This window comes from Octopus bimaculoides, chromosome 1 (assembly GCF_046866305.1).
Source record: "Octopus bimaculoides isolate indiv1 chromosome 1, ASM4686630v1, whole genome shotgun sequence".
NCBI lineage: Eukaryota > Metazoa > Mollusca > Cephalopoda > Octopoda > Octopodidae > Octopus > Octopus bimaculoides.
Window position 1 is genome coordinate 34,130,924 of NC_142928.1, and position 23,858 is coordinate 34,154,781.

At 36.9% G+C, this 23,858-nt stretch overlaps 2 protein-coding genes across 20 annotated transcripts in view; both read left to right on the forward strand.

Annotated features, from left to right (window-relative positions):
* The first annotated feature begins 9,811 nt into the window (after positions 1–9,811).
* On the forward strand, positions 9,812–15,456 carry LOC106878030 (uncharacterized). The gene is made up of 4 exons (XM_014927116.3): positions 9,812–9,937; positions 10,263–10,428; positions 11,623–11,946; positions 12,966–15,456. The coding sequence occupies exons 1-4, from the start codon at positions 9,933–9,935 to the stop codon at positions 14,436–14,438; spliced, it is 1,968 nt and encodes a 655-aa protein (XP_014782602.1). The 5' UTR covers positions 9,812–9,932; the 3' UTR covers positions 14,439–15,456.
* A 6,512-nt stretch (positions 15,457–21,968) lies between these two features.
* The window catches only part of LOC106879639 (TNF receptor-associated factor 2), a 56,110-nt gene continuing 54,220 nt past the window's right edge, over positions 21,969–23,858 (forward strand). For 4 of the 19 annotated variants that reach the window (XM_089350040.1, XM_089350111.1, XM_089350164.1 and 1 more), the window contains exon 1: positions 21,993–22,315. The gene's annotated coding sequence lies outside the window, so the exon portion shown is untranslated. Of the gene's footprint in view, positions 23,281–23,858 lie in introns of all 19 variants that reach the window. The other 15 variants (XM_089350117.1, XM_052966056.2, XM_089350134.1 and 12 more) reach the window with 11 other exon arrangements.

Below are 23,858 nucleotides of genomic sequence, written 5' to 3' on the forward strand. Positions count from 1 at the left end.
CTCTCTTTATTTACCAGACACAAAATGACCATTTGGTAAAAGTAAACAAAATAAACAAATAAAGACAACAAGGAATAGTGGGAGCTTTTTAGTCATAACAAAGAGAAGAAAACTTCTCTTGTGCTAATACTTAGATAAAATGCACCTAGTATATGCTGTAATTTAGTTTATATGAAAACATGACTGAAAAATAAGCCATAAAAATGTGAACAAATGGAGCAAGGATATAAACTTTCACTGTGAACTGGTTTAAAAACAGTCTCACACCAGTAGCTCCAGATTAAACAACAGAGAATTCACCAGAATTAAATGTATCCATTACAATATTACACATGGTCTCAGTTTCCGACTTTCAATAAATACCACAAACAATGTGAATCTCCATCTCTCCCTCTCTTTCATTCACTCCATTTTTACTCACTCTTCCTTTCCCTTCTCTCTCTCTACCCCCACCTCTTTCTCAGTACACACACACACACACACACACACACACACACACACACACACACACACACACATATATATATATATATATATATATATATATATATATATATATATATAAATGTATGTAATTTTTCGGACTAATGGCTATATGCTAATTAGTGCGTTAAGCAAAGCACATTCACAGTTTGGGCTACCTGGTATCATCCACAGTTGGGATATATTTCCTCTGAATCTAAGCCAGGGATTTCTCAGTGTTAGACGAGATAATACTTGATGAAGGAAACGGAAGATAGATTTAGCATTAGTCTTTATTCAGTACAACAATTGTTTTGCTCCATCCTGCAATTGTCCACTCTGGGTAAGATATTGTGCATCTAACTGTGTTGCACCAATCTGTGCCATTTGTGTTACATGAGATACATGCATAAAGAAGGAGATGTCCCATTAGATATACTGACTTGTCCTAGGCATGTTGTTCTTGCCCGCTATATTTTGATTATTAGCTGGTTATAACCAAAATAGTGGAGGTGCAATGGCCCAGTGGTTAGGGAAGCGGACTCGCAGTCAAAGGATCGCGGTTTCGATTCCCAGACTGGGCATTGTGAGTGTTTATTGAGCGAAAAACACCTAAAGCTCCACGAGGTTCCGGCAGGGGATGGTGGCGAACCCTGCTGTACTCTTTCACCACAACTTTCTCCCTGTTTCTGTTGTGCTTGTAATTCAAAGGGTCAGCCTTGTCACACTGTGTCACATTGAATATCCCTGAGAACTACGTTAAGGGTACATGTGTCTGTGGAGTGCTCAGCCACTTGCACGTTAATTTCACGAGCAGGCTGTTCCGTTGATCGGATCAACTGGAACCCTTGACGTCGTAAGCAAGGGAGCGCCATTAATAACCAAAATAATTTTAGGAATGAGGATTTCTGTACATTATTTACATTGGACGGATATACATACATATATATATGTACACACACATGCATACAAGTATACATAAATATGTATACACATGCACACATATGTATATATATCACACACATGTATGTTAATACATGTATATATATATAACTGGCACTTTGCTGGTTATGACAATGAGTGTTCCAGTTGATCCAATCAACAAAACAGCCTGCTCATGAAATTAATATGCAAATGGCTGAGCACTCCACAGACATGCATACCCTTTACGTAGTTCTCAGGAAGATTCAGCATACGACAGAGTATGACAAGGCTGGCCCTTTGAAATACAGGTACTACTCATTTTTGCCAGCTGAGTGGACTGGAGCAACATAAAACAAAGGGTCTTGCTCAGGGACACAACATGCTGCTGAGTATCGAACTCACAATCTTATGATTGTGAGCCAAATACCCTAACCACTAAGCAACATGCCTTCACACACACACATGGCTGCACACACACACATGTACATAATCAACAACCTTTTTAAGTATTGCTGATTTAAAGCTTTAAAGTATGTTTCTGTTTGGATTTATGAAGTACTGACTGATTATATGTATATGTGTGTGTGTGTGTGTGTGTGTGTGTGTATGTGCATGTGTTGAAGCATATCTAACCAGTCAAACCAATGTATTGAATTCTATAGCAGATAATGTATGTAATATGTAAAGTATATTTTTCAACTCTTGCTTTATGATATGTGCGAATTGTGAATCTGTGTACGCATGCCTGTACATTATGTATGTGCTATATTACAAACATAACTATCTTCTAGATTTATCATTTGTATTAAATTGCATACAAAAACCACTCCCTGGTAACAAAACAAAGAGAAAAATATCTATTAGTGTGACAATATAGCATGAACTAAGAGGACTGAAATAAATTTAAATATTAGAAAGCCTTGCTGCGAGAAGAATAAAGCAATGTGCTTATATTCCTTTATTTCTCTCACAGCTAAGCTTTCTAATTTTTATATCTATTAGGCACGTAAAAAACACCTTTTTGAGCATGGCCGTTGCCAGTACCTTGTGACTGGCCCTCGTGCCGGTGGCACGTAAAAGCACCCACTACACTCTCGGAGTGGTTGGCGTTAGGAAGGGCATCCAGCTGTAGAAACTCTGCCAGATCAGATTGGAGCCTGGTGCAGCCTTCTGGCTTGCCAGTCCTCAGTCAAATCGTCCAACCCATGCTAGCATGGAAAGTGGATGTTAAACGATGATGATGATGATGATGTAAATTCTTCTTAGCAGGCTTGTTTGCTTTGGGTTTCATGGAAGAAACCTAAGTGGCAGATTTAACAAAAGTTTAAGCAGGTTTCATAACTAACCCATAGCAGCCCAAAATTCAAAGCTGACAGCAATCTAACTTCTAATTAAGATCTAATATTCAGCATATTATGAAATAGCAATAATAGTCACCAAAAACACTGGATAAGTCATGCTCTTTCTTCTTTTTATCTATAGTTCTCCTAAGGCTGGTTAGCAGTTTCATTGACATATAAGTAACCAACGCCACAACATTCTCCCTGAACAGGATGTAGGTTCTAATTTTGCAGGGTTCAAGGCAGGCAATTTTTTAATGGAGGTGACAAATTGGTCACATCAACCCCAGTATTTGACTGGTACTTATTTTATTGGCCCCCTGAAGAGATGAAAGGTAAAATTGACTTCAGCAGGCTCTGAACTCAGAATGCAAAGAGCTACAAGAAACGCTGCTAAGTATTTTTGTCCAATATGCTAATGATTGTACCAGTTGGCTACCTTAGTCATACAAATACTATGTCTAAATAAAAGCCAAGGCAATCATGACTATGAAAACATCAATCATAAAGCAACTTCATAAGAGTAACCCTGATTCTCGATAACCACAGTATCATCATCATCATCATCGTTTAACGTCCGCCTTCCATGCTAGCATGGGTTGGACGATTTGACTGAAAACTGGTGAACCAGATGGCTGCACCAGGCTCCAATCTGATTTGGCAGAGTTTCTACAGTTGGATGCCCTTCCTAATGCCAACCACTCCAAGAGTGTAGTGGGTGCTTTTACGTGCCACAGGCACGAAGGCCAGTCAGGTGGTACTGGCAATGGCCACGCAACTGGCAGTGTATTTACAAAAGTAAAAAGCCTAGCAAGAACTGCAAAAGATGCATTAAATAGGGGAATGTTTTCAAACAAATTTCAAAGAAATACATGAAAAGACTACTGTCATATAAAAGACACATTTAGAAATCTGATGTTCTGTAAAATACCGACAGCAAAATGGTGTCACAGCACATGCAGTTTACTTCCTCAGAAGGCAATATTCAGAAGCAGGACAAATTGAAATAGAACTGCAATGACAAAAATATTTCCTTTCTTCAAAATACTTCATCCATCTGTGCACATTGCTTTTGTAAAGGGTGACATCTCAGTAATCAACCTGGAGCCTTCCCTGAATGTCAGACAGCCTGCTTCCCTTATATGTAAGGAACCCTATGATAGCACATTGCTTGTATTTGAAATTCATTATTTGCCTGCAATGAAAGAGAACAAGGGGAGTTATTATAGAGGAGAGTTACCCAACATGCACAATTTGAACAAGCTATGTCCATGAATAAATAAGTTATGCCCTCTTTTGCATTGCTTTCAGGACAACCCTATGTGTGTGTGAATGCGTATGTATATATACTCATGCAAACATAGAGAAAGAAAGGGTGAGAGGGTGAGAGAGAGAGAGAGAGAGAGAGAGAGAGAGAGAGAGAGAGAGAAAGACAGAGAAAGAAAGAGAGCAGACACACATTTGTTTCTCAAAAGGTGGAATAGACAGGCTGATGATGAAAATTTGAACATTTGCATATTGTTGCAACAAATAATTACTCAACCATGAATTAAGAGCAGAACCTGTTGTCAGAAAAAAATGTATGTGTGTGTGTGTGTGTGCATTTACAATATATGTGCATTAGAAAATTTCCTTTTTATTATTGTAGTAGGTTAGGTACATATGTGTGCTGCCTAATAAACAGCTATTGCTGTAATTATCTATATAAATAGTATTCTTTTAGCTTATTTGACTATTTAAGTGCTTCATGTAATTCAGTCATTTGCATTCTGAAGATCAATGTGTTTTATATTGATCTTATATACAATCAAGCCCTCTTTTCCCAGAGGAGGATTCTAATTTATTATTGCTATTCATGTTAGTAGCTTCTGTGGAATTTGAACTCTAAGTCTTCCTGATATTCAGTTTATTGATCTTAGAGGGATAAAATACAAAATTCCATCCTCTAAGGGTTTGAACTTAAACACAATAATTCATTGCTTTTAGTCTAGTGCTCCACTGGATCAGCTGTCTCCATCATACTAAAAGATGGTATGAATCAGCCGAGCTCTGCCTGCTAGAAATAGCAACCCAAATGCTTTTAAATCAGATCCCAATGCTGGATGTTCAAGAAACAAATGAAGGGCAGATTTTCAATCCTAGGGTCATCCTGATTCCAAAAAGGTATAATATGTCTATGTAGAGCAAATGTAGACCAAGATGCAGGGGTCCCAGACAGACAGAATTTCATGTTTACTATTATAGAAGGAGCAAGAAGTGTAACAAAGTGTATCAACTATACAATGGAACAGGCTCTCCTCATATGGTTACTGCTCACAGAACCATTGTTTTTAAGAAGTGGAAGAAAAAAGGATTCCGAAAAGCTGGTGGAAATTCTTCAGGCAAGAAAATGGCAGGATAGAATGAGGTCTGTGTAATGCAAGAAGACATTCTTTGTTGGTTTAGGTATCAATCATGCATGAATTGCATTGCTAGGTCACCATCAAATTTTGGAGGGTAAATGAGTTTCTTCAGGGTTTTTTTTTTTATCTGGACAGCTGTAGCACAGCTAAGAATGAGGTACTTGGAAGACTTGGGGATTTTGAATTTTTGTTGTGTGAAGGATGTGGAGGGACAGCTTAAAAGAATAATTTCAGTTGGCCAGCAGCTGTTTCTAATGAGTCAGGAATGAAGCAAACAGAGCATGTGCGCTTCCAAGAATAATTGACATAAAGAATATATACATATGCATACATACCCCTCACACACACATATATGTGTGTGTGTGTGTATATATATATATATGTAAAATTTCCAATGGCTGAGTATTAGCATCATGCTTTGAAACACGGATTACTAAGGAATTTGAATCAAACTGTTTTGATCCACACATGTAACTCTCAATAAATGTGTTGAGTGCCCTTCTTTTATTTGTCCACTCACTTGTATATACACACACTACTATATGCTGATGATCTTGTACTTATAGTGGAGTCTATAACAGAATTGGAAAAGAAATTCCTGGCATGGAAGCAAAACCTGGAATCGAAGGACCTTAAAGTTAATTAGCAAAGACCAAAGTTCCAGTGAGAAATAAATAAACATGACTCTACAGTCAATGCAGGTGAATATCCCTGGAAAGCTATAAGCAGAAATTCCTAATATGGTGTACCCAGTGCAAGCTATAGATGCACAAGAGGTGCAGTGGAATCACAGGAAGGTTAATGGAGAAAGTAGTGTTTGAGCATGGAAGATGCACAGGAGCCATAGAGACAACAAATGCATGAGAAATTGATTTTCTCAAATGTCCTGGAGGCTCTCTAGAGGTAATAAGTAATTTCTATTACCTAGGTAACCTAATTAGCAGTGGAAGAGAATGTTCCAAAAGTATAGTTGCTAGAATAAGAATTGGATGATGAAGAAAATTTTGTTGCTTCTGTTTGCAACACAAGGTCTCTCTCTCTTCAAGTGAAACGAAGATTATATATGCTTATGTATGAACAGCAATGCTACATAGTCATGAGACACAGGGCCTTAAATGCAGAGGACATGCAGAAGAAGAATGAAGTTAGTATGCTGTGTTGGATGTGCAATGTCAGTGTGTATATATGACAAAGTGTTAGTGCACTGAGAGAAAAGTAAAGCATAAGAGGAATTAGATGTAGCATGCAAGAAAGAAGATTGTGTTGGTTTGGTCATGTGATGCATATGGATGAGGAGAGTTGCGTAAAGAAGTGCCAATCGCTTAAAGTGGATGGAACTTGGGATGAAGTATTGAAGGCTGACCTCAAAATGCTGAGCTTTACGGAGGCAAAGGACTGAGATAATTGAAGTTTTGCTGTGCTCAAGAAGACCCATCTACTAAAGCAGAAATGATATCCTAAAAACTACCTTGGTAATGCTTGAATGTGCAGAGCTCTGCACCACCTCCAATTTCTCTCTCTCTCATCAAGCATTTACCTCATGTCTCATTTATCCCAACATCCATCACGTCTTTATCTATGGTACTACTTGGTTGTTGCAAACACCCAAGAGTAGAATAGGCAAATTTCCATTTCTTTTCCTTCTCTACCCATAATTTCCACCAATTATCTCCTTCCTATGCCTTCAGTCAATGATCTCTCTCCTCTGCTATACTCCATCTTTAACACCCCTCTTATTTGCTATCTCTCTCAAGGTCCTCACATATCTATCATAGCCCCGTTGAGTCACTGCTGTATCTCTCACCATCACTTTATTCCATCCCCATTCTCCCCTCACACCCTTATAAAACTTTCCCTTTTATCTTTCAGTGCTCATTAACCCAGTCCAATCCTCTGAACCACTTCACTTATATTCACGAGGAAACAAGCTTGCTCCCACTTCAAGCTCAGACCAAGCACATTCAAACACCCAAGGTTAAGTGTAGCCATTAAAAACAAGGAAAAAAAGCAAGGGTTCTACTTACCCTTAACACGTGAGGCAGCCCTTTCCTCCTCCTTCTTCTTCAAATAACCTGGAAGGTCCAGGATAATCCTGATGGTCTTTGGATGCCTGTACTTCAGTTACCTGTATAGGGTTTCCCCTATCCATCTATGTTATCTAATATATTTTTTATTTAGAAGGGTAAAATGAGATTTGAGGGAGATCTGGTTGCTACTTCTATCAGGACAAGCAATTAAATACAGAGCACTTTCCTCCTTCTGATATGTCTGCTAATATTATTATTTATATGCTTGTGCATTCAGACATTCATATAATGGTAATTTTCAACTATTTTAAAACCCGGTCATCTTCATGAAAAAAACATTTGTAATTTAAGTATCTGCAAAATTAAAGGAGAAATACCTGTTTATTTCAAACTGATCTGTTGAGGAATTAGTTGATATTTTAGCCTTTCAATAGTTCAACTACGCTTGGAAAGTGAGAATCCTACAAGTGTATCTATGTGAAACGATTTGCCTATCAAAATATTACGATCATAAAACTATGAGTCTCCTCTAAGATTAATCTAACCCCCACTTGGTTAGGCGTTTTTATCAGTAGATAGGGATTAGAAGGGGAGACACTTGCAGTTAATAACCAAAATTTAGAGAGGAACTGATAAATGTTAGTGCCAAGAATATGACATTAAAAAAAAGACCCAGTCTTCAACGATGCCATACTAATAATAATTATTATTCCTTCCGTAAATTGACAGTCTGCTTAATCAGAGTCGACTGGGCTACACAACAATAACGACAATGATAAATGTAATCGTTTGAACTTTCGTGATCATCAGTGTCTATCTGTGAATGATCAACCTTACTTTTCTTAGGATTGAAAAGGGTAAAGGAGTTAAAACAATCATATATTCGGTACTACTAAAGCAGCGCGGATCCGAACGCGCAGTCGCGCGTCCGCGCTAGCTAGTCTTGAGTGGTCGATCCTAACCCTAACCCTATCCCTAATCCTAACCCTAACCCGCGTGTGCAAATGAATGTGTTTAGGGTTAGGGTTAGGGTTAGGATCGACCACTCACGACTAGCTAGCGCGGACGCGCGACTGCGCGTTCGGGTCCGCGCTGCTTTAGTAGTACCCATGTCTTCTTTACTTAAGACATAGCGAAATGAGTGAAAACTCTTGCAGCAATCAGTATCTTATGGAGATCATTTCTTTAAAAAATTGGTATTGATAAAAGAAATGGAGCAATAATGAGCAACATGGAACATGTAACCACAAAACTGGTTGCAAGCCCGCGAAGCCACGCATGAAGATACTTACAACATTAAAACTGAAACTGAGAAAATATAGTGGGAAAATCTTTCTCTGTCAGCCAGAATACTCATTTATGTTATGTAATTATGATTATTACCTCACATGCTTTTCTTCCATGTTTTCAAGCTATTTCTTATTTGCTGGGTCTCATATGCATTTAGGGGTCGTTTAGGTAAGTGTTTCTCGTAAGGGAGAGTCAGGACAATGGGGCTTGTGAGGACTGAAGAGGGAGCAATTAAACTTTTCAAATTTGCCAGGCATCACAGCAAAGAAAGAAGAATTATAAGAATGTAAATTTTTTTGTCTTCTCATTAATAAAGAGGGAGGTGGGTAAAAAAATTTCATCAGTGTTTTGAACGGGACCTTACTGGTTTAGGCATCACTTGTCTTTATATAGTGCACCCAAAGCAAGAAAGTCTCCCTTTCCCACCACTTCTACAAGATTTCACAAGAATGCCCACAAAAAATTTGTCAGCTATGCAATATTCTTGCTGTATACAACAGAGAACCCTAAATCTACGTAGTGCCTATATGCAACTGTGTGGACCGGGCCCTGTTATAAACTCATTTGCATACAGCCAATCGGAGTTCATGAGCATAAAGTTACTTCGGAGAAATATACATCGAAACCTAACTATCGCAAGTCTAATAACTTATCGACATGACCAACTGCAAAAGAGCAATTCAAAATAAAGATTCTAAAATAAATAAATCTTCAAAAGTTACTATAAATTATGAACACAGGTGTCAATCAGATTTCAGCTAGAGAGGCTCATCTATCATAAGAACAATCGAGGGCCAACAAGAGAGCCCTTACAAGGTAGTTCGAGTTAAATGAAATAGCAACCAAATCCCCCTCAAATCAAATCCTATTGCTTTCAAAGTACGAACGATACGTTGGATATATATATATATATATATATATATATTCGCAAATACACAAAAAGACAGGATTGTAACGGCTAGAACGCCTTTAACTATAGGTCTGCTTTGTCAAAGCTGATCTGAGGAGAAACAACAAAGGGAAATTTTTTATGAGAAGTTCAACCTGTTAGAAATAGCAACCAAACTTGCTCCCAATCACACCTTATTATCTTCAAAAAAGAACATTTTGAATTATCTCGTCTTAAAAACACTATGTCTGGATAAAGATGGCATAATCGCTGCTTAAATATCTTTGATTATCGTCTATTTAATTAGGCCTAAACAACAAAAGTTTTGCAATTCGTGAATAGATTCTCCCTCTAACAGATTTATTGTAAAAGACACTTCGTAGATCTCTTCTCGAAGACAAATCTCATTATGACATTCGAATATGTATAAATTTGCATAATTCATGAATACCCAATAGTCTGCTCGATCGTACTGCTTTCTGATTTGTTATTTCGGTAATCAACCAGTGAAAGGGGATTAGAAATATATTTATATACTGACCAAAACTATATATACGAGCATCTTGAGGAATTTATCTTGAATGCAACAGGACAGAAAATGCCGTAAGTATAGTCTATATTTTATCTTTGCCTTATATATATATAAATATTCTGAACAGGGCACATTCTAAACAATAATAGCCATTTTTTTTATTTTTTTAACACTGAATGAACTGTAATCAGTAGGAAAAGTACATAAATTTGTTTCTGCAGTTTTTATTACTTGTAAATACTTGATGCAAAGAACCATGTCACTCACTTAAGTAAAACCCATTCACTTGAAATATTTTTTTAACCTGCTGAAAAAGCTAAATTCACTCCTTAGAAGAATATCGTCTTAAAGTTTGTAAAGTATTTTTCATTCGTTTTCGGAATGTTTTCTTTTCAGGTTCAATAATAAAAAGTTTCAAAGACAAGTGTCGGAAATTTTCATTCACATATCAGGGAAGGGACACCAGCAACTTAACACTGAAAAGTCGAGCTTAACTTCATGTTCTTCAGAAATTAAAGAAACAAAAATATTTGGACACTACACAAAGAATAAAATCAAGCGGGTAAACGAAAGTTTATAATTCAAATATTTCATCAAAATGTTTCTTTTGTATTTCTAATAAATTAGGGATTGAGTTATTCAATACTTCCTTCGGTATTTTTTTTTTTTTCTAAACGTTATTCGAATGAAGTTACGCTGCTATTTCTAATAATTCTAGTAATCATGTGGAGGCTTTTTTTTCAATTTTTTTTATTTAAGACGTATGATACCTGGAAGTCTATCATAGTAGTTTTGGGTCCTCTTTAACTTACAGAGCTCAGTTGTATAGTCTTCAAATGATGCAACTAAATTTCGCATACCGGCCTATCAAAAGATAACTTGAGGCCTGCTCACCCGATCGATATTAGGTCTTGAGATTTTCATTTCCCTTCATCACATCTCGGTTAGTTCTTACCTAGTGATCTAATATATTGTTAGCTAAACTAGCGAATGATGACTCACCATCTGATAAGCTTTGTTTGAAATTGGTTTTATATAGCGTTAATAGAGAATGCCTCAACTTTTGTAACCAGAAGCATCTTGTGTTATCGCAAAAAGTATCTAGTCTAGGATATATTACTTATGCTAATGCCTCACTGATAAGGTCTAACAAGACCAAAACTTCCACTTATCGAACTGCTAAATGTCAAACTTACTCAATTCCTTATTAATTTTAATTGAAATTTCGTGACTATCCTACAGCTTTCTTTTGTCGGTTATTTCTCGTAAGGAATGCAAATTTAATTAGCTTCTTATATTGAGTACGTTAGAACCTACTTAAAGTTCAGGAAATGAATAGTGCAGGGTGTTTGTTAAATTGACTGCAGTATGATACTAGCACTTCAATTCTCAATTTTGGGCTTATTTGTAACATTCGTACATCAAATGTGGTACAGTAAAACCTGCAGTTAATCTTGTCAACGTTTCTATCTGAACGGGCGCAAATTAACTGATTACTTTGACGATTAAAAACCAAGAATAATTTTGGGAGGTTATTCACCAAAGTTTACGCAAGTACTATATTAATACTTATTGACCCCGAAAGGTGCGAAAGGCAAAGTTAATTTAGGCGGGATTTGATCTCTGAACGAAAAGCGCCGCAGCTAGATAGATGCAGTACAATTAGACACTAACATTCTTGCTAACATTTCCCTCGTGAAATATTGGTAACAAAACTCTCATGCGACGTATCTTGCTTTTTATTTTATTTTTTTAGCCACGATGTCTTCTACGTCTATCGTTAGTTCCATTTAAACAAATGACCAAAGAAAATATCGAGATACGACAACTTGTTCAACGAGGATTCGTCCTAATCATGTCCATCTGTCAATTGAAATATGCTGATACATTCCAAACTGAGAGTTGGTATTTTCTGAATGGAAGTGTTCTATATTGCTCATTGTATATTTGTCTCCATAAAATTGATGCTATATTTCCAGAAACGGACGTTTTCATATTTTTGCGTCGGATTTATTATGCACTTGAATATATCCATCAAAATGGTTTTATACACGGAAATATAACATCACATGCTATTCAGGTGAGAACTGCAAATATGTTTCATTTATAATTGTACTAAATATAGCATTCGGGGAGTTTTATGTACTAAATGTTAAATAAACCCAATCCCAACTCTCAGTTCGTCGACTGACATTTTTTTACTGTTCTAGTTTCAAACAATCTTTTTGCTCAACAATTTTCCGAGTAAAACTTTCGTTTGCAGTTTTCCTTTTCAACACAGTTATGTTTTGCGCATGTATTCAGTTTGGACAACTCGTCATTCCCCACGAATATAATTCTACTCGAACTTATAGACCTTACTAGATTTCTCGGTTTTACATTTTCTTTTTTATTTCTAATTTTAAATATACTTTACTAAGAGAAAAACGCATTGTCCTTCGTTTTTAAGCCGGCGGGATTTTTTTTCTTTCTGCTGATCGACTTGCGTAGAGGATCACTAGTTGGTTCATATTTTCCTGTATGTGTAGCAGCTAAAGTTGTTGTTGGCAGTCCGTCGCTTACGACGTCGAAGGTTCCAGTTGATACAATCAACGGAACAGCCCGCTCGTGAAATTAACGTGCAAGTGGCTGAGCTCTCCACACACGTGTAGTTCTAGGGGATATGTGACACAGTGTGACAAGGCTGGCCCTTTGAATTACAGGCACAACAGAAACAGGAAAAAAGAGCGAGAGAAAGTTGTGGTGAAAGACTACAGCAGGGTTCGCCACCATCCCCAGCCGGAGCCTCGTGGAGCTTAAGGTGTTTTCGCTCAATAAACACTCACAACACCCGGTCTGGGAATCGAAACCACGATCCTATGACCGCGAGTCCTCTGCCCTAACCACCGGGCCATTGCGCATCCACTGCCTTAATATATCCCGTTTATTTTAGGATTTATAATTGAACATTTTGAACAAATCATGATTTGAAAATGTATACAAGTAATAACCACTCGTCATTTGCTTAGCTTGCCCGTCTTCCTAATTTACAAAATTTCTTTTTACGCAAGTTATACAACTAAATCCTGAATTATTTTGTTTTATCATTTTTGTTCATAGATTATGGATACTTACAGTGTGAAGCTAAGTTATTTTGAGTACGTGCACGTTAAGGAAAAGGCAGTCAAGTGGACCACTGGTGATTCGTGGAGGTGGATGTCACCAGAGACTCTACTAAGAAAGCAGTCAAGTTTAAAATCTGATGTTTTTAGTTTTTGTTGTGTGTGTTTAGAATATTTTAGTAATTGTCTTCCATGGGACAAACGTTCACAGCTTTTTGTGAAGAAACATTACATCAACGGCAATAGTTTCCCACAAGAAAAGTTTTCTGTCCCAACTGAAATTAAAGAATGCTTTAGCAACGGTCTGGCAACTAAAAAGCATCAAAGAAAATTCAATATTCATCAGTTAGAAACGGTCATGAAATCGAGAGCGAATCGTACATTTGAAGCTAATATGAACAATGTTCAAATAAAATTGAACTATCCTAATGTTTTGAAATCGAGATACTCAAACCAAGTCGAATTAACCCGGCAACAATTAAAATTAATGAAGACCCCTTCGAAAAGCATTCATACTAAGAATTTTGCAATTTTGAATAGGAAGTCATGCGATGGTAATACATCTAACAATAGTAACAAAACTGGTTTTAATCGTATTCAAACCGATTCAGTAAAATTTCTAATCAAGTATTTTGAAAATCGTTCAATTCCAAATACTAACTCCACGTATTTTAATTCGAAGAACTTGCGTCGAAGAACCCTTAGCTCGTGTAACCATTCCGCCACTATGAATTCTCCAGAAAATCTTCAAGTAAGTAAAGCGACTTTAATCATGGAAAGTCCAAGTGATAATGTATATATTAGCAACAGAACAAACCAGAAAACTCCATCACAAAACTTGACTAGTTTAGAAGAGTTGCAGACACCTAAAAATACTTTACCAGGAATCCTGAATGCCAAAATTAGTCATTCAGATATCGTAGATCAAGCGATAAGAATCAATAACCTCGTATATTTGCGCCGGCAAAGTTGTGTGTCTCAAAAATTAACTTTTAAGAATTCTTCTCCAGAAAACTCACTGTTTTCGGAATATTCTGCAACAGACTGTAACTTTGTGACAGCATCAACGGAACATTTTGATATTGAGAGAGGTTTCCTTGGAAACCAAATGTCGACTGACTCATCTATTAGACGCAAGAGTTTCCCAATTTATAGTTCTACATCTAAAACGCACTACCCCAGACTAAATCAAGATTATAATCGAAATTTGAACTTTAAATTTTCTCATTCATTTGCCAAAATCAGTCCTGAACAAAGGCCAGAAACCAGTAAAATACAGAAAACAGAAACTAACCAAAAGACTTGTGCAGTCAAAAATTATGTAAAATCACAAGTGAATAGATGGGAGAGCTCTCCTCGTGAACATTCAATTAAATCGCAAGGAATTAATTTGAAATCTAACTTTAACTATGCGAGAGATAAAGATATTCACTTAAAAATTGACGGGTGGGAAAACAAAACGAAAATCTAAGCAAATGTATTAGTGGTGAATCTTGTAAAATTTGTAAAATATTTTTTTTATCTTCCGACCCATTGTTTTGTTCAATAACATTTTATTACTATGCGGCACTCGTAAGTTCCTCATTTTGTCAATTTAGCGTCGTTGTAATAGCACAAAGCTCTTAAGTACAATCTGTTTTAGAAATAAATTAGTTTAATCTATGAAATATTTTGATACAAATGTTTATATTTGACATAAATTCATGTTTTAACTTGTAACCTGCAATAGTTACTGAGGAATTTTCTTATAGTTGAATGAAGATAAAGCAATTCTTGCAATTCATTTGTCATTGATAACGACTATATTTAATTTTAATTGAAAACTTGGCATAATTATTTATATATTTATTTTTTTTTTTTGCCGAATGTTTTTTTCTTGTACAAAAATACTGCTATGTTTTTATTGTCTTTGAAAGATCTTAACTTTTTTTTTTTCATGTTTATGAAGTTGAATTTTTATCAACAATTTTAATTTGCTATTGGAACTAAATAGTAATTGTAATGAGGTGAGCATCAAATGAAAGGGAAATGAATAGTAATTTAAGGAACTATTCCGACACCACTTCGATACAGCGAAGATTTCCTCTACATCCTTCTGTGTAAATATGTTTGAGCAAAATTGTGTGTGGATCAATAACTCCGTATTGGATGATTGGTATAATCGATCCGTTTTGATAGAATGTTATGTTATACTTGTGTTTGCTGTTTATACTAGTTAGTATATTACAGTACTCCGCAACCTTTTTCCCTTGTGGAACACTTGAACTAACATAACGAAGAGTATAAGGAAAAAAATTATATTCAGGTTACACTGCAGCACGCCTGATATGGTCTCGTGCATACCGGTTGCGGAGCACTGACTACGTTAGCTTCAGGCTAAGTTTATTGTGCATTTAGCTGCAGTCGATTGATGATCATAGATAAAACTTTAGTCAAATAAAAGATTTACGCGCAACCTACATCTTGGTGGGGTCCCAGTTCGCAGGGATTTCAAAATAATTAACGCTTGTTTACATTTTTTGTGATGCTTTCTGGAGTAATTAAATTCATGTCACAGCTGATCTAATTTTTAATTCTACACGGGATTTTAGCTTACTCCATTGTACGACTGTTTTAACCGTTTTCAGTCGACATAGACTAGGAATTTTTCACAAGCTAACAAATCTTTTGAAAGTGCCATTGAAATTCCAGATCTTATCCACAATGTCTGTGACAGCTGACAATAGGGATCCTCGACTTTTTCTCGACTTCGTTAAACAGTTACTTTGTTTGGTGGCCGACAAAGATCTCTTTCTCACTCGTCCCCACTCCCGAACTTCTAAAAATATTTTGGTTTTCATTTAAGAATTTACCTCCGCGGGGAAAATACATGCGCACACATATTTTGGAGATTTGGTTTGCCAAATATGTGGTTGATTTTTTGATTAATATAGTCTTAAAAGGGTAAGTTGATCGGAAATGACAATGCGATGTTTACAACGTGAAACTAAACACCGCCGCTTCTCATCGCTTCTTTCTAGTTATGCAGGATTGCTTTGCTCACATGTAAATATGTTCTATCATGTGTTGGCATGCAAGCCATCGAATTGCTTTCTCGGTGTTCATTGCTGAGTATAGTACATTGGAACACCTCAGCTGCTTTTTTTGAAATACTTAATATATCATTGGAAAATTAATGTACAAATAGGTGCTCGTGGATGCGACATAAAGGGAGTTCTGACTACAAAAAAAAAAAGCATTCCGCCAGTTCGCTTCATGTTTGCTTTCCGAAATGAGATGTCACTTCCAGTCAATTATTTTAATGTTCAAGTCATAAGTTGCAAGTTAACATTTTTATCACATGTGTATTAACTTCCATTCACATTAATGACTTTGTGAGTGAGCTCTGAAAAAAATGGTAGTATCATATCACTAAAAATTTATAGCTAATCGCCAGAATATAGCGATCTTTCGATGGCGGAAAATAGGTGAACCCCCATGTTCAGAAATCTGAAGTTGAATGAATCAGACAAATAATCGTTAATAATAGGCAATGACTACAAATCACAAAGTAGAACGGTTTTGTGACTTGGAGTTCAACCAAGATTTGAAAACCTTGTTCTTTCCGTTTATGATCACAAAATAACGGAAGATTATCGTAAACAATTGGCATTAATGTTTACTCGTTATCTTTGAAAACAGGAAGCCTAAGAAATGTATGAAAGAAAAGTAGTGCTCATTTGAAACGTCTCTCTAGGCATTGCTAAGTATGCATTTTCTGATCATAAAACGAAGTAACTTGAAACCTTAACGCCATTGGTCAGTTTTATGCCTCTAGTTGTGGACTTCGGTTTCTGTTATATATATATATATATATACATATATATATATATATATATATATATATGTGTATATATAATACAAACGAGATTGGGTGTGTGGTGGAACATTCTTGCATCTGTGAGCAACTACCCCGAAAAATACAGTATTCGTAATTTTTTTTTTTCTTTTTTAAATTGGATTTTGTGCATTAGTTTCAGACTTTTAGTAAACTGAAATATTAAACGGATTGCTATATTTTATGCATTGAACTTTACGAATGTATTTGACACCAGGTAGTCCTGTAAATATAATTTAAATATTAATGTACCATGCATGCTAAATTTAATATTTTGAGACTCTGCGTTCATTCTATATATATTATGTTGGATCGTTGGAGTCTACGAAATATTTAGTGTCGTGGCTTGGGAATTGTCGATAGGTTCGCCAATTATGTCAAGTAATGATATGGCGGCACAAGGACAAATCTAAGGACCTTTTTTGCATTAACTTCATTTCACTCCGAAAGTTTTTTTTAGTCGTTACTAATGACTTTTCAGTTGGCTATGCGTGTTCACAAATTGCACAAAAAATTCAAGTTTAAAAAATAATTTAAGGATCACCACTAACAAAAGCCTTTTCATTGCAAGTCAAAATAACTAAGTTCCGTCTTCAAAATAAAATACATCTTAACCGGTCATTATCTAAATTCTGTTAATTGCTTAACAAAACGTACTGAAAACAGCAAGATCCTCCTTCTCTCAGCTACATTATTGCAGTGATGACTTACTATCAAGTCCACATACAACTGTTCCCTCCTCGTAGACTTTATTTCATAACTTCTAGGAAAATGGAATTTTTTTTCTACAAATTAAATTCAGATTGCGATAATATCGGAATTTGTAATGAATTTTTTTTTTTTTTTTCGAGTGAAGTTTAGGAAGATTCACGAGTCGGCTGTTTATGTCGGTACGCCAAAAATCCACCAGCTCACCAAGAAAAACGGTAAAGAAAAATCTTCAGCTGTTGTCAAAATTACATCTTTCACTTGTTTCTGTCATTTGACTGCGACGATGCTAGGGCACCACCTAGAAGGGGTTAGTCGAACAAATCGATTCGAGTACTTATTTCATCTTCTTCATTTGCCACATCGCTAAGTTACGTGGGACTTACCAGAATAATAAATACCAGTTGTCAAACCTTGGTAAGGGCATACGCATAATGAGTTTCTTTTAGTTTTCGTCTATGAAATCCGCTGAAAACTTTCGTTGCCTGCAGACCATGTTTCGTGGTCTGCTACCACAACAGCTCCTTTATAGGATCCAGTTGGCTCAAGACATCATCAGGAGGAACCACGTCCGGTTTCGGCCCCTACTCCTCTACCGTTTTGACGTGGCGCCCCCCCCCCTCTTTCGGAGGTGTCTTCAGCTCTGGTGTTGGGTGCGTGTCTTCTTTCACTGTTTGTGACTGTTCTAATTCAACTGTGGAATGTCCCTCGCTATGGTTATTTTCCAGGAGGTTCTGGCCACACGTCTTACGGTTCATCAACCCGCGTTGTTGAATTACTTTCATCCGACATACCTTCCCTTGGTGGATTAGGATCCAGTAATCTCAAGACATCATCAGGAGGAACCACGTCCGGTTTCGGCCCCTACTCCTCTACCGTTTTTACGTGGCGCCCCCCCCCCCTTTCGGAGGTGTCTTCTTTCTTCTATTCCCTGGCCTCTTCGATGCAGCATCAACGAGTGTCAGCGTCCGACTGATTGTCATGTTAAATTCCCCTTTTTATACCTGCTGCTAGGCTCCAGCAGGCAGCCCCAGCAAGTTGTCACATGACACTGTCTAAACTTCCCGCTGGTAGCTCCAGCAAGTTGTCACATGACACTGTCTAAACTTTAACTGACAATGGAGGGCGCGAAGCCACTTCAGTGTCAGCCCGTCTCACCTAGGCATGTTATGACTTTCAAGCCATATTTGGTCTTCCCGCTTCAGCCATATACAGAAGCTGGCTTTTTCACTGAAAACTTTCGTTGCCTGCACTATAACAGAAAGCACTTGCCTAATATGCTGCGCAGTGAGAGCGAACCAAAGACCGTATGATTGGGAAGTATACTGGTTTGAACTACAGCCAAGTTGGCACTAAACTCAAGAGTCGTCAATTTACAAATATTAATTGTAGCAAGTTTAATAAGGATTGCGTTAGTCTTTATTTTCCTCCTAGTATTATATTTTAAAACTAAGTTTCGGAATGTTGAAACGAATAAGGAATTCAGCTTCAGTACTTTTAAACCAGTGGCTCTCAAACTGACATTTACACACACACACTAGTGCAATTACTGAATTGTATCCGCATCGTCTTTTAATGAGCAGACAAACTTACCAAGAGGGCGACAAAACTGAAAAGTTGTATTACTTTCATTTCATTCTCTGCAAAAATATATAGCAAAATTTTGTTCAAAAGCTAGTTTTTATATAATGCTGTAATATTGGATATGCACTATTGTAACAGTTATGATTTTTTTTTTTTGTATAAATTTAATCTTGAGCTAATATATGGATATCCTATGACGAACGGTTTTCTACTGTCACTTTTATCCATGAACCACTACTCGATCAGTTGTCCGGGACCTCACAAGTCTAGGAGTCTAAGTGCTCCGTCTGGAGGCTTATGTTCTGATGGCTCTACTTGTTGCAGAGACGAAAGTGGTAAATAAGTTTTTCTACTGCTTTCATTTATTTGCTTAAAGGTAATCTTTCTGCGTTCGCATGGCATCATGTCTTCCATTTACGGGAATTTTTTTTTTTCAAGGTGTTGCCGACATTATCTTTGAACGAAGTCATACGCACAGATACCTAAATACATCACATACGCAAACAAAAACACATACATTCACATAGCCACTCCCGCGCCTATGTAAATATGTGGTAAGCAACTTGTTTACCAACCACATGGTTCCGGGTTCGTTCCCATTGCGTGACACCTTGGACAAGTGTCTTCTATAGCCTCAGGCCGGCCAAAGCCTTGTAAACGGAAACTGAAAGAAGCCCGTCGTATATATATATATATATATATATGTTTGTGTCTGTTTGTCCCCAGCATCGCTTGACAATCGATGATGTTTACGTCCCCGTAACATAGCGGTTCGGCAAAAGAGACCGATAGAATAAGTACTAGGCTTCCAAAGAATAAGTCCTGGGGGTCGATTTGCTCGACTAAAAAGGCAGTGCTCCAGCATGTCCGCAGTCAAATGAATGAAACAAGAGTATACCGCTGACTAGCAGAGAGACAGGAGGTAAGAGGTGTGTGAAACTTTCAAGAAACGAAGGGAAATAATGGTTAAAATATACATAAATCAAATAGATATACGAATCGTAAAAAAGATACGTTTATAAGAGAATCGTAAAAACAAATGTGAATTTAGGTGTCGTACATTGAACACATATGACGTCATGTATGAATACCGAAAGATTGTCTTTTTAAACAAAACGATTACAAGAATATGGAGTCCTATTCTGAAAATCTGCTCTTAAAATTTTGTTGCATGAACACCTGTAAGTTTCATTTGAATCGAATACTAATACGAGTTATATACAGGCATGTAGTTCATCTGACTGTAGATTCTGGTCCTGTGGTTAGAACACGGTCTTTTCGTCAGCTTGGAATGAATAAGTGGTCGAACCAATTTTGTATATATTTTCTTCGGGTATCAGCGAAAAGTAAATAACAGTGAGATAGAGGGCTATTCCTAAAGTTGAACAGTAAGTGTGGTAGCCAATTTAGCTACAATACAGGGTCCCGGAAACCCACGCTACGCTCCTGTTAAGAGAAATTATGAAACAAAACTCGTAACGGACCAATACTGAACTCGTTTGAGTCTACATTCCAAGATGGAATAAAAGAAAAAGTATTGTTCAAGTACAGAGATCGATTTAAAAGTCTGATACGAAGACCTTGCTTGAGTACGGCTTTCAAGAGTTTTAATGATAACGACCCCCCCAGTAATTATTTCAATCTGATACTTTGTGAAATGGCTATGATAATCCTGTTGACGTAACAGGGCGTAAAAGTAAGCGCACAACAGGTTTGACTACGAAAATAAACCCCGAAAAATCTAGAGAAAACATTTCTATTGCACGCAATAGAATCGAACCCTAAAACTACGTGTTTCTGAAGCGTTACTACAACTATGCTTCCCCGCTTTTTATAAAGTTTTTGTTGTTTCAAATATTTGGTATATTTTGTAATTTATAGCAATTTGCTTGTTTATATAAATGTAGCTGACGTATATAGTGGTTTGGCATGAACATAAGAAAAATATTTACTACTTTGTAAACGAAACCTGCAGTCTGTGCGTTGAGATGAAATTTTAGAAGTATTTCAATAGGTCCTGAATGTAGGGAAGTGGTTAAACAGTGACACTGTTTCCTCAGTTAATATCTAAAAGAAAATGATAAATGTTCGGTGTATACTTTGATAGAACCACATTCTAGACAATAAAAAAGGGTTCTATTGGAATGTTTGGCAGCTCCTCAAACTCACCGCTGTTAAGGAATTCCAAATTTAGATAAATGGACATAGGAATTAAGTTGCTTTCCCGTTTAAATTGATCAGCATTTAATTTCATTCCAGTTTTTTTTTTTTTTTAATTTGGCGAGTCTTTTTTAGGGAAATGAATACTTTATATATATGGAGCTGCCAAAATTTAAGGGGTGGTGGTCACGATAGACAAAACAGACAGCAATTTTTCCCTTCCGCTCACTGACATTAGTTCCCGAACGAACAGATAGTCTCATCACTGCAGTGAATAGCAGCAGCAAACTGGCTGAATATATCTGTGTGTTCGATATCTAACGTTACAGAGAAAGGAAAGGAGAAACGACTGTCAGCAAACACTGTTGGAACATTTTTGTCTCTCAGAACTTGCGCTTAATATAGATTGAACAAAAGAATCAATTGTTTGCAGTTTTTCCTGCTTCCTTTAGGCCAACTTATATCTTGCAAAAACAATGATTGTTTTATGAAGTTTTTTTTTTTTTTTTTTTTTAATGCAGGGGAAGGCAGGATCTATGTATGACATTCAGTTATTAAAATCATAATGATGAATGAATAGCCTTTTCCTTTTTTAAAAAAATTATTTATATTATCATCTTCATCGTTTAAGAAATCAATATTTTAAATAACATATCGAACGAGAAAACACGTGATAATGCTATGTTACTGACGCGTGCATGTGTTGCAATAATCGAAATCGATCCAGTAGATAAGCTGCTAGCGGCAGAGTCGACATACCTTGTACACTTTCACCAGAACTAAACTATAGCATTGCCGAAGGCACACGTGCTGTGCCCAGTTTTGGGCAGTAAATGAGCACGTTTATACGGTACAGATCATCGTAAACACTGGGCAATATGTAACTTTCGTTAGCTTGGTTTTGGTGAAAGCCCCCCTGTTGAAGACGAAGTTTATTCGTCAGTAAAGCCCCGGCTGTTTAAGAAATACGGAACATTTACTTTTTAAGTTTACACATGTTGCGGCGACAAGTTTTGAACGTATGTCCCCCATTTTTCTTTTGTTTCTTCTCTTTATGGTTATTTATTAGTCAGAGAAAGAGTAGTGGTTTGACTATATATTTTTTTTAATAAGGCTTCCGAGATTGAAAGTTGGGAGATAAAAAAAAAACTGTTGGATTGTTGCTGTAAGAAACAGATCAAGACATTGTATTCTTCTCGGACCTGTTCCGAAAATGGACTGAATGCACCCAACAGATTGTACTCTTAAACCGGGCTACCGATTAACTCCACGTATCGGAGCCAACAAGGAAGTTGGTACGTGGTCCCTCGATTTGCAACAAATAGCAGCCAAATCCCAGCCACACTTTACCGAGTTAAAACCAAATTTTTTTTTAGATATAACTATTCCTGCAAATAAAATAATAGACAGCATGGTCAAAGCTTGGACAACCTTATAAACTCTGCTCATTCAGTGGCTAAACAACTTTAATCGACAACACCTCTTTCGTAAACGATCTGAACTGTTCAGTTTTTCCCTCTCATTTTTCTATCATGTGAGCTCGACTTAGCCGCGTCAGCAGTTGTTCCGGTTTTACTTTGCCTCACTAGGATTTGAGTGTGGAAAAGTCTTTGACAGTACAAAAGGGGTTTGCACCTACCTAGAAAACCCCCGAGGAAGCCTTTACGCAGTGGCATGTCCTGCTAGAAACTAGCAAAACCTTTTTCAAATTATACTCTTACCGTATTAAGGAAAGAAAGATGCATTGGATAATGTAGGTATAGGTACAATGAATGAATTAAAATCGACTACATTACAACTGGTCATAGTTGTATTGTAGTCGATCAGAAATCTGCTAGATCAGGACTTACCTTAATCTAAATAACTTACGAGGAAGCATGGTTGCTCAATCTGTTAGAAATTGTTACTAAATCTTACTCAAACCACACTCTACCGTCTTAGGCACGTTGGGTATTGAAGTCCTAGTGCAGTGTCCAGAGAAAAGGTATGTAGATCAGCTGATACAATTTGAGAATGTTAGGTGTAATTATTCATCTTATATTAATTGTTTTAATGTTAATTGATATCCAAGTTTATCAAGTTGACTTGTGAGCTTCGTTTTCCATCACAAAAAATATATTTGATTTGAATGGGCGGAAGAGAAAACTACCAAATCAAATACTGGGCAATAACAGTATTTGTTTTATACACACTCACACCGCCCTCATTCTCCCAAATTATACACCAGGGAAGTCTAGAAGAAAACAAAATGTTCCGTAAAAGGACTTCTCTTACAGAAGACCGTATTTTTATGTGTAACCTTACAGTATGATAACTACACATCGTCCGGGCCTCTGATAGTGGAATACAGCCAGTATCGATCCCGGGGCTCGGTGATCCAAAAAGAGGCTTCGTGAATTTCTAAAGTGACAGGGAGCTTCCATTCCTTTCCGAAGGAGAGAGGCGATAGGTACCTCTTCCTGCTTGGCAGAATTTTTCCCGGAGACTCTACACATTGTTAGAGTTTTCTGAGAGCGACACTAAGAATCTAGTGTTTTTCCACATAGAAACGAGGGGAAAGTT

What these genes read in the sequence shown, in the direction of transcription:
- LOC106878030 (XM_014927116.3), top strand. An exon ending in CAAAGAATAAAATCAAGCGG is followed by an intron (nt 10,429 to 11,622) that starts GTAAACGAAAGT and finishes TTATTTTTTTAG; the next exon opens with CCACGATGTCTTCTACGTCT. An exon ending in TAACATCACATGCTATTCAG is followed by an intron (nt 11,947 to 12,965) that starts GTGAGAACTGCA and finishes TTTTGTTCATAG; the next exon opens with ATTATGGATACTTACAGTGT.